Genomic DNA, 11,801 nt, shown 5'->3' with positions numbered 1-11,801 from the left:
TAAATGTCTCTAAGAACTAATATAAACTTACATGGATCTAGGTTAAAGTTAATGATTATGTTAAAACACATTGTGTTCTCTTTATTAAATCACAGTTTATTCTGTATTTTTATTTTTTATTTATGGTTTACTAACATTTTGTTCTCTATATGACAAAAAAAAATGTCCAAAGAAAACCACTATTTACTCATTATTTACTCACTGTTCACTTCTCTACTGATAATTGAGATCATTTATTTATTGTATTAATAGTCAGTTAGTTGACTTTATTTTTTTCATTTCTGGGTTTCTCTGTGTTGTAACTCAGAGCAGTGTGTGTGAGATGGTTATCAGTGTGTGGATCAGCTCTCTGCAGGTGCAGCATTAATGCTGTATTACACTGGAGTGTTTCCTCTCTCTGAAGTCAGTCTCCTGTATGTTGGTGTGTTTCTCACCACACTGCTGTGAGCATCTCTCCTCACACACACACCTCTAGAGACGGAGGTGGAGATCTGTTCATCAGTGCTGACGCTCTTTTGATAAATATGGAGAAAGAAAAAAATGCCTCCTCTGATTTGTCACTGAAAATGTTTGATGATTTCCTCTTCTCTTTCTAATAAGGTCATAGTGAGTGTGATTGGTGGCTGAGGGGAGCTCTCTCTCTCTCTCTCTCTCTCAGTTTCTTCAGTCTCTCTGGGGGAGTGGAAGTGAAGCTTGTTCTACTGCTGAGTTGAACGGACTGTGTGCAGATCAGAGGGAGATGGACACCTGGGTGGTTCTTATTCTTCTGTCCTCCACAATCACACTCACCACAGCCAGTAAGTACACTGTCACTGGTAAGTATTTAATGAGATATACAGTTGTAAATCTCTTTCTTTTTTCTTTGCATATTCAGTTAGTAGTTTTATTATTGTATAATGGAATATATCATTTGGAAAGGGAAAGCAGTTTGACGATTTTACAAAATACGTCAAACAAGGGCTATAAGTAAAAGTCACTTCTCACTCTTAATGTGTGTCTCACAGTGCTACTGTGTGACAATACCAGGCTAAAAAGTCTCCAACACATTTTGTCCTGCTCAGGCAGCACTTCTTCTCTATAATTTGGTAGTTTGAGAGATTATCATTAACTTTAACATTTTAAAACATTCCCATTGTATATTTTTCCTTACATCTCTTAATAAATCAGTGACCAACTAATTTATAAAAACAACTAATTTATGACAAATAATTTAGTTATTGTTTGATTGATTGATTGATTGACTGATTGATTAAAACTGCACAGAAAACAATATACTGTGTCTTGTCAGACCAGATAACATTATCAAATCTCTCTCTCTCTCTCTCTCTCTCTCTCTCTCTCTCTCTCTGTCTCTCTCTGTCTCTCTCTCTCTGTTGTACAGTCAGTGTGAGGTTAGTGGATGGTGGCAGCCGCTGTGCTGGGAGAGTGGAAGTTTCTGATAAAGGACAGTGGGGAACAGTGTGTAGTGATGACTGGGATATGAGTGATGCTGCAGTGGTGTGTAGAGAGCTGGGCTGTGGAGAGGCTGAAGATGCACTGAGTGATGCGCACTTTGGACCAGGATTAGGACCAATCTGGATGGATGATGTAGACTGTAGTGGATTAGAGTCTACACTGAAGGACTGTATTTTAGTTGGGTGGGAGGAATCTGACTGTGATCATGATGAAGATGCTGGAGTCATCTGCTCAGGTAAGCTGCTGTCAGTCATTTGATCCACCAATAATAATTCATCTAAATATCAACTTTCACATCATTCTTAAATAAGAGTTCCTGATAGAGTCTGTACAAAAGGAAAAAATGCATAACATTATAAAATTAGTAATATTATTTGTTAATGAATCATCATTTGTTTTTGAATGAATGAACCTGCAATATATGAGTTTAACTAGTAAAAGCAGTAGACTGGCTAACACTCACAACACAATGCACTTCCTTCACTGTTCATAATGTGATCATCCATGAGTGAGGGTGTGCATGTTTATTATAATTTTTATAAGTTTATAATTTTATAAGTTTTATTATGGCAATTTTGCAAGTAAATATTTGACCTGTTAGATTGTTTTAATTAATTTGTTAAACATCAACATAATCAATGCTTGGGTCCCCAAGATGGGGGTGGGGTGGGTAATTCCATCTGGTAACAAAATACCATCAGTTTTATTCTTAAAAAAAAACAAAACCCTCACCACTGTCACCTTTTCATTTTTCTCCAAAGTGTCAAATGTATATAAATCTATTATGTTTTCTATGCTGTGCACACTCTTAATGTAATTCATACATACAGGTCACAGAAAGTCTAGACTTGCTGATGGTCCTCATCCCTGCTCTGGGAGAGTGGAGGTGCTTCATGGAGAAACCTGGTCCACAGTGTGTGATGCTGACTTTGACCAGCAGGATGCAAAGGTTGTGTGTCGAGAGCTGGGCTGTGGTCTTCCTGTGGAAGTGCTGGGAGCAGCAGCTTTTGGCAGAGGGGAGGGTCAGGTGTGGTCAGAGGAGCTTCAGTGTAGAGGCAACGAATCTGACATTACTCTCTGTCCAACATCATCTTCAGTTAATCACAAATGCACTCATGACAGTGATGTTGGACTGATGTGCTCTGGTAAAGAATGAATATTTAAGCTTGCCTTAAAAGAAAACTTTCTGTTAATTTTAACACATTAGAACATTATAAGAGCAATTAATTTTCCCTTATTTATGCTGATTCATGTTAAGTAATGTTCATTCAGGTTTCATGCAAGCTTGGCTTGTGAACGGCTCTGACTCCTGTTCTGGTCGAGTGGAGCTCCAGTACCTCAGTGAGTGGGGCACAGTGTGTGATGTAAGCTGGGATATGAGAGCTGCCAGTGTCCTCTGTGGTCAACTGGAGTGTGGGAGTTCTGTGGCTGTGTTGGGGTCAGACCGGTTTGGGAAGGGGAGTGGCCGGATCTGGGCTGATGTGTTTGATTGTCAGGGGAACGAAACACACCTGTCAAAATGTCCCATTTCATCATGGAGTCGATCTGCATGCTCTCATAAACAGGATGCTGGTGTCATCTGCAGTGGTGAGTGGCGATCAAAGTCTTTCATGGAAACTACATAAAATTCTGTTTTTTTAGGTCTGTTGCCTCCTTAATCAAAAAAAAAAAAGAAATCTGTACTTTATTGCATAAATTCTCTTCAGGTTCCTCTCTGGCGTTTCATGAGGGGCGAGTGCGGTTGTCTGGAGGGATGGAGTGTGAGGGGGAGGTGGAGGTGTACTTCAGGCAGGACTGGAGGAGAGTTCTGCTGGACTCCTGGAGTGAGTCTGAGGCCTCTGTGGTCTGCAGACAGCTGGGCTGTGGCTCAGTGTTCAGCTTCTCCAGCTCTTCTACATCCAGTCCTGAACACAGTCACATGTGTGTGACGAGTTTCAGTTGTTCTGGGAGTGAAGCTCATCTGGGGAACTGCAGCAGTGCACAAGCAGTCAACTGCAGCTCCAGAGAACAGCTCTCAATCACCTGCTCTGGTAGGAATTACAGCAGTTAAATAATAAAAGGTGCTAAGAATCTTCCAATAAACATTCTCCCCAAAATATATTGTAATTTTAACTGTTCATTTCAAAGTCAGGACATGAACTGCTGTGTCTTTATAAGTGTGGGTGTGTGTGTGTGTGTGTGTGATGTGTGTGTGTGTGTGTGTGTATAGGTAAGTTTAATTTAGCTCACAACTCCATCAGACTGGTTGGTTCTGGGGGAGACTGCGCAGGAAGGCTGGAGGTTTTCCACCGTGGCTTATGGGGGACTGTGAGTGATGACTTGTGGGACATTAAAGATGCACAGGTGGTCTGCAGACAGCTGCAGTGTGGAGTGGCCCTCAGTGCTCTGGTACCTGCCCGGTTTGGACTTGGAACTGGACCCATATGGCTGAATGAAGTGGAGTGTGAGGGGAACGAGACGTCCCTGTGGAACTGCAGGTTTCAGCTGTGTGGAGAGAACGAATGCGGGCACAAAGATGATGTAGGAGTCGTGTGTTCAGGTAAAATAATCCTTAGAAAGTTAAGGTTTGTACAAGTAAGCAATCTTTATTTTAAATGTTCATAGGATACCAGATACTGAATGAATGAAAAAAAAAAAAAATTACAGTAAAGATTTCACTCAGTAAAAGTCATCTTTATTTCACCAGAGTTTAAAGAGATCAGACTCACTGAGGGCTGTCAGGGGAATCTGGAAGTGTTCTACAATGGAACCTGGGGTAATGTGTGTGTAAATGGAATAGAGGAAGAAACGATAAGTTTAATCTGCCAGAAGCTGAACTGTGGAAGATCTGGTAGAGAGAGACCTGCCAGAGCAAGAGTGGAATCAGCTCCTAACTGGCTGGATAATTTGAAATGTAGGAGACACGACTCCACTCTGTGGCACTGTCCATCTTCACCCTGGAGACAGAATAGTTGTGATTATCGCAATGAAGTGGCTTACATTACCTGCTCAGGTAGACAGCTTGAGGTGGTTTTATATGTTGTTCTCTGCATGTTAGCAGTAAATGTCCTGAAGAATTAGAAATAAAACAGGCTCTAATATCTAAATATGCTAAATGGACAAAAGTATTGGGACACCAATACGCATTACACCCACAGGAGCTTTTATGAAATGCCATTTTAAATCCATTGGTATTAATATGGAGTTGGTCCCCCTTTGCAACAACTTCCACTCTTCTGGGAGACTTTCTACAATATTTTAGAGTGTGTCTGTGGGATTTTTGCCCATTCATCCAGAAGAGCATTTGTGAGGTCAGACACTAATGTTGGACGAGAGGACCTGGCTCACAATCTCCAATCTAGTTCATCCGAAAAGTGTTCAGTAGGGTTGGGGTCAGGGCTCTGTGTGGGCCAGTCAAGTTCTTCCACATTAAACCCATCCAGACATGCCATTATGAACCTTTTTTGTGGACTAGAGCACAGTCATGCTGGAACAGAAAAGGGCCTTCCCCAACTGTTACCACAAAGTTGTAAGCATACAATTGTCCAAAATATCTTGGTATGCTGAGTCATTAAGATTTCCCTTCACTGGACCTAAGGAGTCTAGGCCAACCTCTGAAAAACAACCCCACAGCATTATCCCTCCTTGACTTTACACTTGGCACAATGTGGTCAGGCAGGTAATGGACTTGTACATCAGACTGCCAAATAGAGCAGTGTGATTCTTCTACAGAATGTGTTTTTACTGCTCCAGAGTTCAGGGGCAGTGTGCTTTACACCACTACACCACAGTCGCTTCAGCACTCACTGCTCAGCCACAAAGCAGTAGACCACGCAAACTCACAGAGTGGGGACTCTGTGAGTTTGCGTGGTCTACTGCTTTGTGGCTGAGCTGTTGTTGCTTCAAGATGCTTCCATTTCACAATAACAGAACTTACAGTTTACAGGTGCAGATCTAGCAGGACAGAAATTTCAAAAACTGACTTGTGGCAGTGGCATCCTATGACAGTTATGTGCTTAATTTAATCCACCTATTAGCAATGGGTGTGACTGAAACACCGGAACTCAATAATTAGGAAGTGTGTCCCAATACTTTTGTCTACATAGTGTATCCATGTCTATACTTTTTGGGGGCAACCAGATTATCAACAAACTACAAGTGTAAAGCTCAGTTATTACTGGATTAATCAATGATTATCTTTTAATATTTAAAGAAGAGGAAAATCGTGAATCACAAAGCCATCTGAAATGCTCTTCATCCTCCCGTCACAGACGGTGCTCAAGTAAGGACTACTGCAAACGGATCTTGTAAATATTTGCTTTTGTTATATGTTATTTGGATTAATCACAAGTGTTGCATTAAGTAACTGTTAAGTAGTTCAACGATCATCATCATCATCATCTCCTCATGTGTGATGTGTGTGATGTAGATCACCTGCCCCTCAGGCTGAAGGGAGGAAACGGAAGCTGCTCTGGGAGGCTGGAGGTGTTTAATAACGCTGAGTGGGGGTCTGTCTGTGATTATCAGTGGGACATCAGGGAGGCTCGGGTGGTCTGCAGGCAGCTGGGCTGTGGGCCAGCGCTGAGTGCTGATGGGAGTGCTGTCTTTGGTGCTGGTGAAGGGCCTATCTGGCTGAACAGAGTGAAGTGTAGAGGGAATGAGATTCACCTGTGGGACTGTCCTCATTCCCTGAAGAACCACACTGACTGCTCCCACAGGCAGGACGCTGGAGTCACCTGTGCAGGTCAGAGGAGGCTGCTGGATTCTGAGTTTCTAAATTCACACATCAAAACACTATTTATACTGTAAAGTACAATAATATTGTGTTATTTATGTGCAGAGTGACTATAATCATTTTTGTTAATGTTGTGTAATATTATTTTGTCATAATCCGTTTTTAAAATTTAAGAATCAGAATCAGAATTGTCAGATAACACTTTTAGCTTTAGTGAATATATATATTTGTATTTTGTGTGTTGTTGGCTTTTAGTCTTTGTGTTTTGTTTCTGTATTTACAGTGATTTCCAAAGCTACTACTACTGTACCCACAAGAAAACTCATCACCTCCACAACTACAGGTGCTACGTTTGTTTCCCAGGTGTTTTTTTCTAATTGTTTCTGAATAGATTGTTCAGTGCTCTACACAGTTTCTATTCTGTATTTTTATTTGCAGTTGGTCAGACAGTGAACAGAACAAGCACTCTTTCACAAACGCTTTCACCAGCTGTACCGTCCATCTATCCAGTGTCTCTCCTGGTTCTGGGAGCAGTGCTCTTCCTGGCCTTAGTGCTTCTTGTTGTGCTGTTTTACCAGAACAGAGTGCTCAGGAGAGGTAGAGACATTCAGAGATCATCTACAATCCACTTTCTGTACATTCTCTAAACATCATTAGTCCTTCAATCTGTCATCAGTCTTCTCTTCTACTGAACTGGCTCAACGTTTTTCTCTGTCTCCCTCACAGTGCTCTCTAAGAGGAGGCGTAAGACCCTGACTGAGGCAGTCTATGAGGAGATCGACCGCAGATACATCACTAAAAGAAATGACTTGACTCAAAGAGGTAAGTGCAGAACTGGAAAGTAGTAATTTACACTTCCTCTTGTTACAGTACTTAAGTACAGTTTTCCCTTTAACTGTACTTTTTAAAAAAGAATTCAATCATAGCACTTTCATTTAATTCATTTCTAGTAAAGTGCTTTTACTTTGCTAATATAAGTACTTTTAATTTTACCATTAAAAAAGAGTAGAAATAAATGTGCATTTCAGCTCATCAACCAATTAGAAGAAATCCTAGTTAAATTTGAAAGATTTCGTTCTGAAAGCCAATCAAAACAGAGTAGCTTCCAAAACCACTTCAGCCCTGATGAGTTCAGAGATTCAGGTCAAGTTTATTGGGTGAAGAAGCACACGAGGAACATACTTTGATCAGACATCTCCATTTGTTTTAAAACACACCTCCTGACACCTGCTGAGGTCTTCGCTTTGAATAACCCAACTACTGCCTGAGGAAAAAGACATTTGCTGACTGATTGCAGGTCTTAACTAAACAAGTGTTTACAAGTGTCTTCTTTCTTTGTTATCTTAAAACAAATGGCAACTGTTTATTAAGCTGTTTATTAAGCTGAGCCTGTGATCTAGCTACTTTAGTTAACATAGCTGTCAACTCATGCAGTTCCCACATAGAAAATACGGTTTTGTCCCGGTTTTGCTGGTATATGTGTGTGTCATGCTGTTATTCGGAAATCTTGTCCAATAGAGTTTTTCCATAATTATGTGGCACTCTGATGTTTTTTGTTTGTTTTTATTTGAAAGACTTACTATCCTAAACAGTTATCTTATCAGACTGTGAGTCCTGGAGTATGGCTAATTTGCCATATGCACACTGTAAACAGATATTACTTCAGGTAGTGCATTCAGTAAAGCAATAATATGCATAGTATTCTTGCATGTGGTTTTGGATGGAGTGTTGTACAAGACTCCACAAACGGCACCCAAACCTGAAACAAGCATGTAGCTTTTATCACTTCAATCACTGCAATATTCTCTGTGATGTATGATAAGTACAGTATTATGTTAGAGATTTTTTACCTAAGTAAGGTGAGTGATATATGGAGCGTTCTACGACTTGTATTCAGTTAAAGTATACAAACATTAGACACAACAGAATACATAACAAAATAATGCATGCTTTGTTGCCCAGTAATCATAGCAATATTTATTGTTCTTGAATAATGATTTAACAGATTACCAATTTAGAGTGTTGAATCATTTTTTTTTAATATTTCTTTCTCAGTGTATTAATAATAATAAATCAGTTAAATGAGATTTTAGTGTATATTAGATGAAATGTGCAGTTAGAGTAGATCTACATGTAGTGTAGTGTGTTAATTCTGCTGATAAGCATCTATTAGGCAGCTGAAGTTAAACTGTGCGATTCCTGTAACACCCCCCCTTTTTTTTCACTGTGTGAGAGAGATGAGGGGAGGATGGATTTGTGTGTGTGCATGTGTGTGTGTGTGTGTGTGTGTGTGTGTGTGTGTGAGTGAAAGTGGAAGAGTGTATGTGTGACCGAGACAGTGCCTGAATGAGAGGGCAAGTGAATGACAGATGTATGACTGAGTTAGCGACTGAGTGTGTCAGTGACCAAGTTAGCCAAATGTCTGAGTGAATGCCGACCAAGTGACCACTTGAGTGACTGAGTAGGTGACCAAGTGATCAAATTAGTGACAGAGTACGTGACTGCAGCACAGCGTGTGCTACCCCGGGAGAAGGAATGACACTAGATGCAGGAGTGAGCCAGCATTTTCTTTAATTTTCACACAAAACAAACAAAAACCACGCAAAACCAAAACTCAAAGCTGGCCACTTCTCAGTGGCTTTTGGCTAGAATTTTCAGTTCTTTTCCTCTCTCACATGTGAGCTCCTTAGCTCGCCAGTTCTTACTGCTGCTGCTCTTCCCTTTTCTCCCTGAGTGAATCACTGAGTAGGTAACTAAGTGACCAGGTGATTGAACAATCAAGGGAGTGTCCTCATATCCAGTTGAGTGACTGAGTAGGTGACCAAGCGATTAAGTGAATGGGTGACCAAGTCAGTGACCAGATGTCAGAGTGTGACTGAGTGAGTGACTAAGTGACCAGTGGAGAGAAAAGGAATAGGTGACTGGGTGACAGAGAGAGAGTAACCAAAAAGTTGGTGACCAATTGACCAAATGAGGGACCAAACAGGTGACCAAGAGATTGACTGAGTGACCAAGTAAGTGACCACATGACCAAGTGAATGATTGAGTGAGTGAGTGGGTGAGTGAGTGAGTGACAGAGTAGGTGAGCAAATGACAGAGTAAGGGAGGGACCAAGTGTGTGGCCGAGTGATCAACTGTCCAAGTGTGTGACCAAGCAGATGACCAAGTGACTGAATAAGTGACCTAAAAACAGTGTGACTGACTAAATGACCAAGTGGCCGAAGGGTCCAAGTGAGTGACTGAGTAGGTGACTAAATGACTACGTAGTTGACCAGTTGACCGAGTGAATGATCTAGAGACAGAGTGATTGAGTGTGTGCGTGACTGAGTGACCAAGAGGCCAAATGTCAGAATGAGTGACCAAATGACCAAGTGAGCAACCAAGTCACAGGGTTAGCCAGTGATGGAGTATAGGAGTGACCAAATGTACAAATAACTGTGTAACTGATTGAGTGAATGGCAGAATGAATGACCGGTGAGTGAGTGAAAAAGTGACAAATTGAGTAAGAAACAGAGTTAATGACTGAATAAGTGAATGACCAAAAGAGTAACCAATTGGCCAAGAGAGTGAGTAACCTATTGAAAGGCTGGGTAAGTAAGTGACCAAGTGAGTTAGTGATTGAGTAAATCAGTGATTGTGCAAATGACTGAATGAGTATGTTAGTGAGTGACAAAGTGATCGCGTGAGTGACCTAGGGAATGACTGTGTAGGTCACCAAGTGACCGAATGAGTGAATGAATAGATGACCTAGTGACCAAGTAGCTGATCAAGTGACCGAGTAGGTGAACACATGACCAATTGAGAGAGTGACCAAGTAAGTGATCAGGTGACCAAGCATCCTACTAACTGAGTAGGTGACCAAGTGACTGAATGACCTAGAGACAGTGTGATTGATTGAATGACCATGTGGCCGAGTGTCCAAACAAGTGACTAAAAGTGCAGTTCTTTTACATCTATGTATTATTTCAGTGATAGTATTTAATGCTCTCACAGCAAGAAGGGCCTCGGTTCGATGCCAAGTGACCAGGGTCCTTTCTGTATGGAGTTTGCAGAATAAGCGGTTTAGAAAATGTGTCTGTGTGTGTGTGTGAGTGAAGTATTGGCTACTTAAGTGAAGTGCCACCTCTGAATAGCACATACACTTAATTCAGTCTCTGTCCGGGTTGTGCTTAACGTGATCTTCTAGAGGCATTTGCAGCTTTTTGTTGTTTTAAATTGAAATTCTCTTCAACTGTGAATCTGATTTGTTTCTTTAATTAAAAATTTGAGTCATCTCTCGATCAGAAGTGTCCTCAGAGATGATTTTCTCCATAATCTTAATGGAGTACTGTTGCTTGCAAAAGACTAAAGACTAAAACTGCTATGAATGACTATTTTTTTAAATATATTTTTCTTTTCTTTTTGCAGAAAAGTCTCTGACTGGAGTAAAGAAGGAATACTATGATGATGTCACCAACAGTGGCCTGATAAGTGAGTTCCTTTATTAATTAATCACCTGATTTTATCTGAATATTTAAATAGAATGGAAAAATATAATTGCACTGTTTGTAAAGTCAGTCTGCTTTTATTTGATTTAGGTGAATCAGCAAAGGAGGACACAGCAGAGAGTTATGATGATATCATCACTGCTGGACACATCTCTGATAGTGTAGCAGGTGTGTCTCTAATTTGAGGTTTAAGTTTAGAAAGAAGTAGAAATTAAGTAGAGATAAAAAGTTCAGAACAAATGCTGTAAAAATGGAATAACTAATTATTCAGTAACTGTTATGACTCATTTATGGAGCTTTACTACCACCTTTATCTGTGCAGGGAGATATTTTGGTTACTGAAACATATGTCTTTCATGTCCCCAAAATCTGGACAAATATTCATTTATTAATTTTTAATACATTATATTTCATAAAATAAATTATACACACAGATGAACCAGAACATTATGACCATTATGGCCTGTTGGTTCTCTGCATGCTGCCAAAACATATGACCTACCAAGGCATGGACTCTACATGACCTCTGAAGGTTCGCTGTGGTATATGGGACGAAGACATTAGTAACAGGTCTTCTTGTTCTAGCACATCCTACAGATGCTTGATCAGATTGAGGTCTGGGGAATTTGGAGGCCAGATTATTCTGCTGAAAGAGGCCACTGCCATCAGGGAATACCATTGCTATGAAGGGGTGTACGTGGTCCACAATAATGTTTATATGTCATGTGTAAAATTGGCATCCACATGAATCCTTGGACCCAAGGATTCCCAGCAGAACATTGCCCAGAGCATCACACTGCCTCTACTAGCTGTCTTCTTCCCACACTACATCCAGGTGCCATCACTTCCCCATGCACATGTACCCAACCATCCATGTTATGTAAAAGAAAATGGGACTCATTGGGCCAGACAACCTTCTTCCATTGCTCAAAGTTCCAACATTTGTGTGCTCAATGTCAAACCTTTTGAAAGTGGACAGAGGATAGCATGGGCAACCCAGTTGTCTTGCCATAACATTCTGGTCAAAGTTGCTCATGTCTTGATGCCTGCCTATTTCTCCTGCATTTAACATGTTGACTACAAGAATTGACTGTTCGCTTACTGTCTAATATATACCAGACCTTGACATGCAGCACTGTTACAAA

General features: G+C 40.7%; 2 protein-coding genes across 2 annotated transcripts; both read left to right on the top strand.

The window, feature by feature from the left end:
- The first annotated feature begins 682 nt into the window (after positions 1 to 682).
- Positions 683 to 2,611, top strand: LOC118811253 (soluble scavenger receptor cysteine-rich domain-containing protein SSC5D-like). The gene is made up of 3 exons (XM_036575409.1): positions 683 to 815; positions 1,382 to 1,690; positions 2,286 to 2,611. Exons 1-3 carry the CDS (start codon positions 740 to 742, stop codon positions 2,609 to 2,611), a joined length of 711 nt encoding a protein of 236 aa, XP_036431302.1. The 5' UTR covers positions 683 to 739.
- Positions 2,612 to 2,732: 121 nt separating this feature from the next.
- Positions 2,733 to 4,584, top strand: LOC118811252 (scavenger receptor cysteine-rich type 1 protein M130-like). Its single transcript, XM_036575408.1, has 4 exons — positions 2,733 to 3,042; positions 3,162 to 3,485; positions 3,665 to 3,994; positions 4,142 to 4,584. Exons 1-4 carry the CDS (start codon positions 2,733 to 2,735, stop codon positions 4,513 to 4,515), a joined length of 1,338 nt encoding a protein of 445 aa, XP_036431301.1. The 3' UTR covers positions 4,516 to 4,584.
- Positions 4,585 to 11,801: the final 7,217 nt, after the last annotated feature.

Source organism: Colossoma macropomum, unplaced genomic scaffold (genome assembly GCF_904425465.1).
Source record: "Colossoma macropomum unplaced genomic scaffold, Colossoma_macropomum, whole genome shotgun sequence".
Classification (NCBI taxonomy): domain Eukaryota; kingdom Metazoa; phylum Chordata; class Actinopteri; order Characiformes; family Serrasalmidae; genus Colossoma; species Colossoma macropomum.
Note: the sequence above shows the minus strand (reverse complement) of the source record. Positions and strands in the feature narration are given on the sequence as shown.

Bases quoted from the DNA above. Each gene is read 5' to 3' on its own strand.
- LOC118811253 (XM_036575409.1), top strand. From the start codon at position 740: ATGGACACCTGGGTGGTTCTTATTCTTCTGTCCTCCACAATCACACTC. The intron at 816-1,381 runs GTAAGTATTTAA...TCTGTTGTACAG, and splicing joins CAGTAAGTACACTGTCACTG to TCAGTGTGAGGTTAGTGGAT. The intron at 1,691-2,285 runs GTAAGCTGCTGT...TCATACATACAG, and splicing joins TGCTGGAGTCATCTGCTCAG to GTCACAGAAAGTCTAGACTT.
- LOC118811252 (XM_036575408.1), top strand. From the start codon at position 2,733: ATGCAAGCTTGGCTTGTGAACGGCTCTGACTCCTGTTCTGGTCGAGTG. The intron at 3,043-3,161 runs GTGAGTGGCGAT...AATTCTCTTCAG, and splicing joins TGCTGGTGTCATCTGCAGTG to GTTCCTCTCTGGCGTTTCAT. The intron at 3,995-4,141 runs GTAAAATAATCC...TTATTTCACCAG, and splicing joins TGTAGGAGTCGTGTGTTCAG to AGTTTAAAGAGATCAGACTC.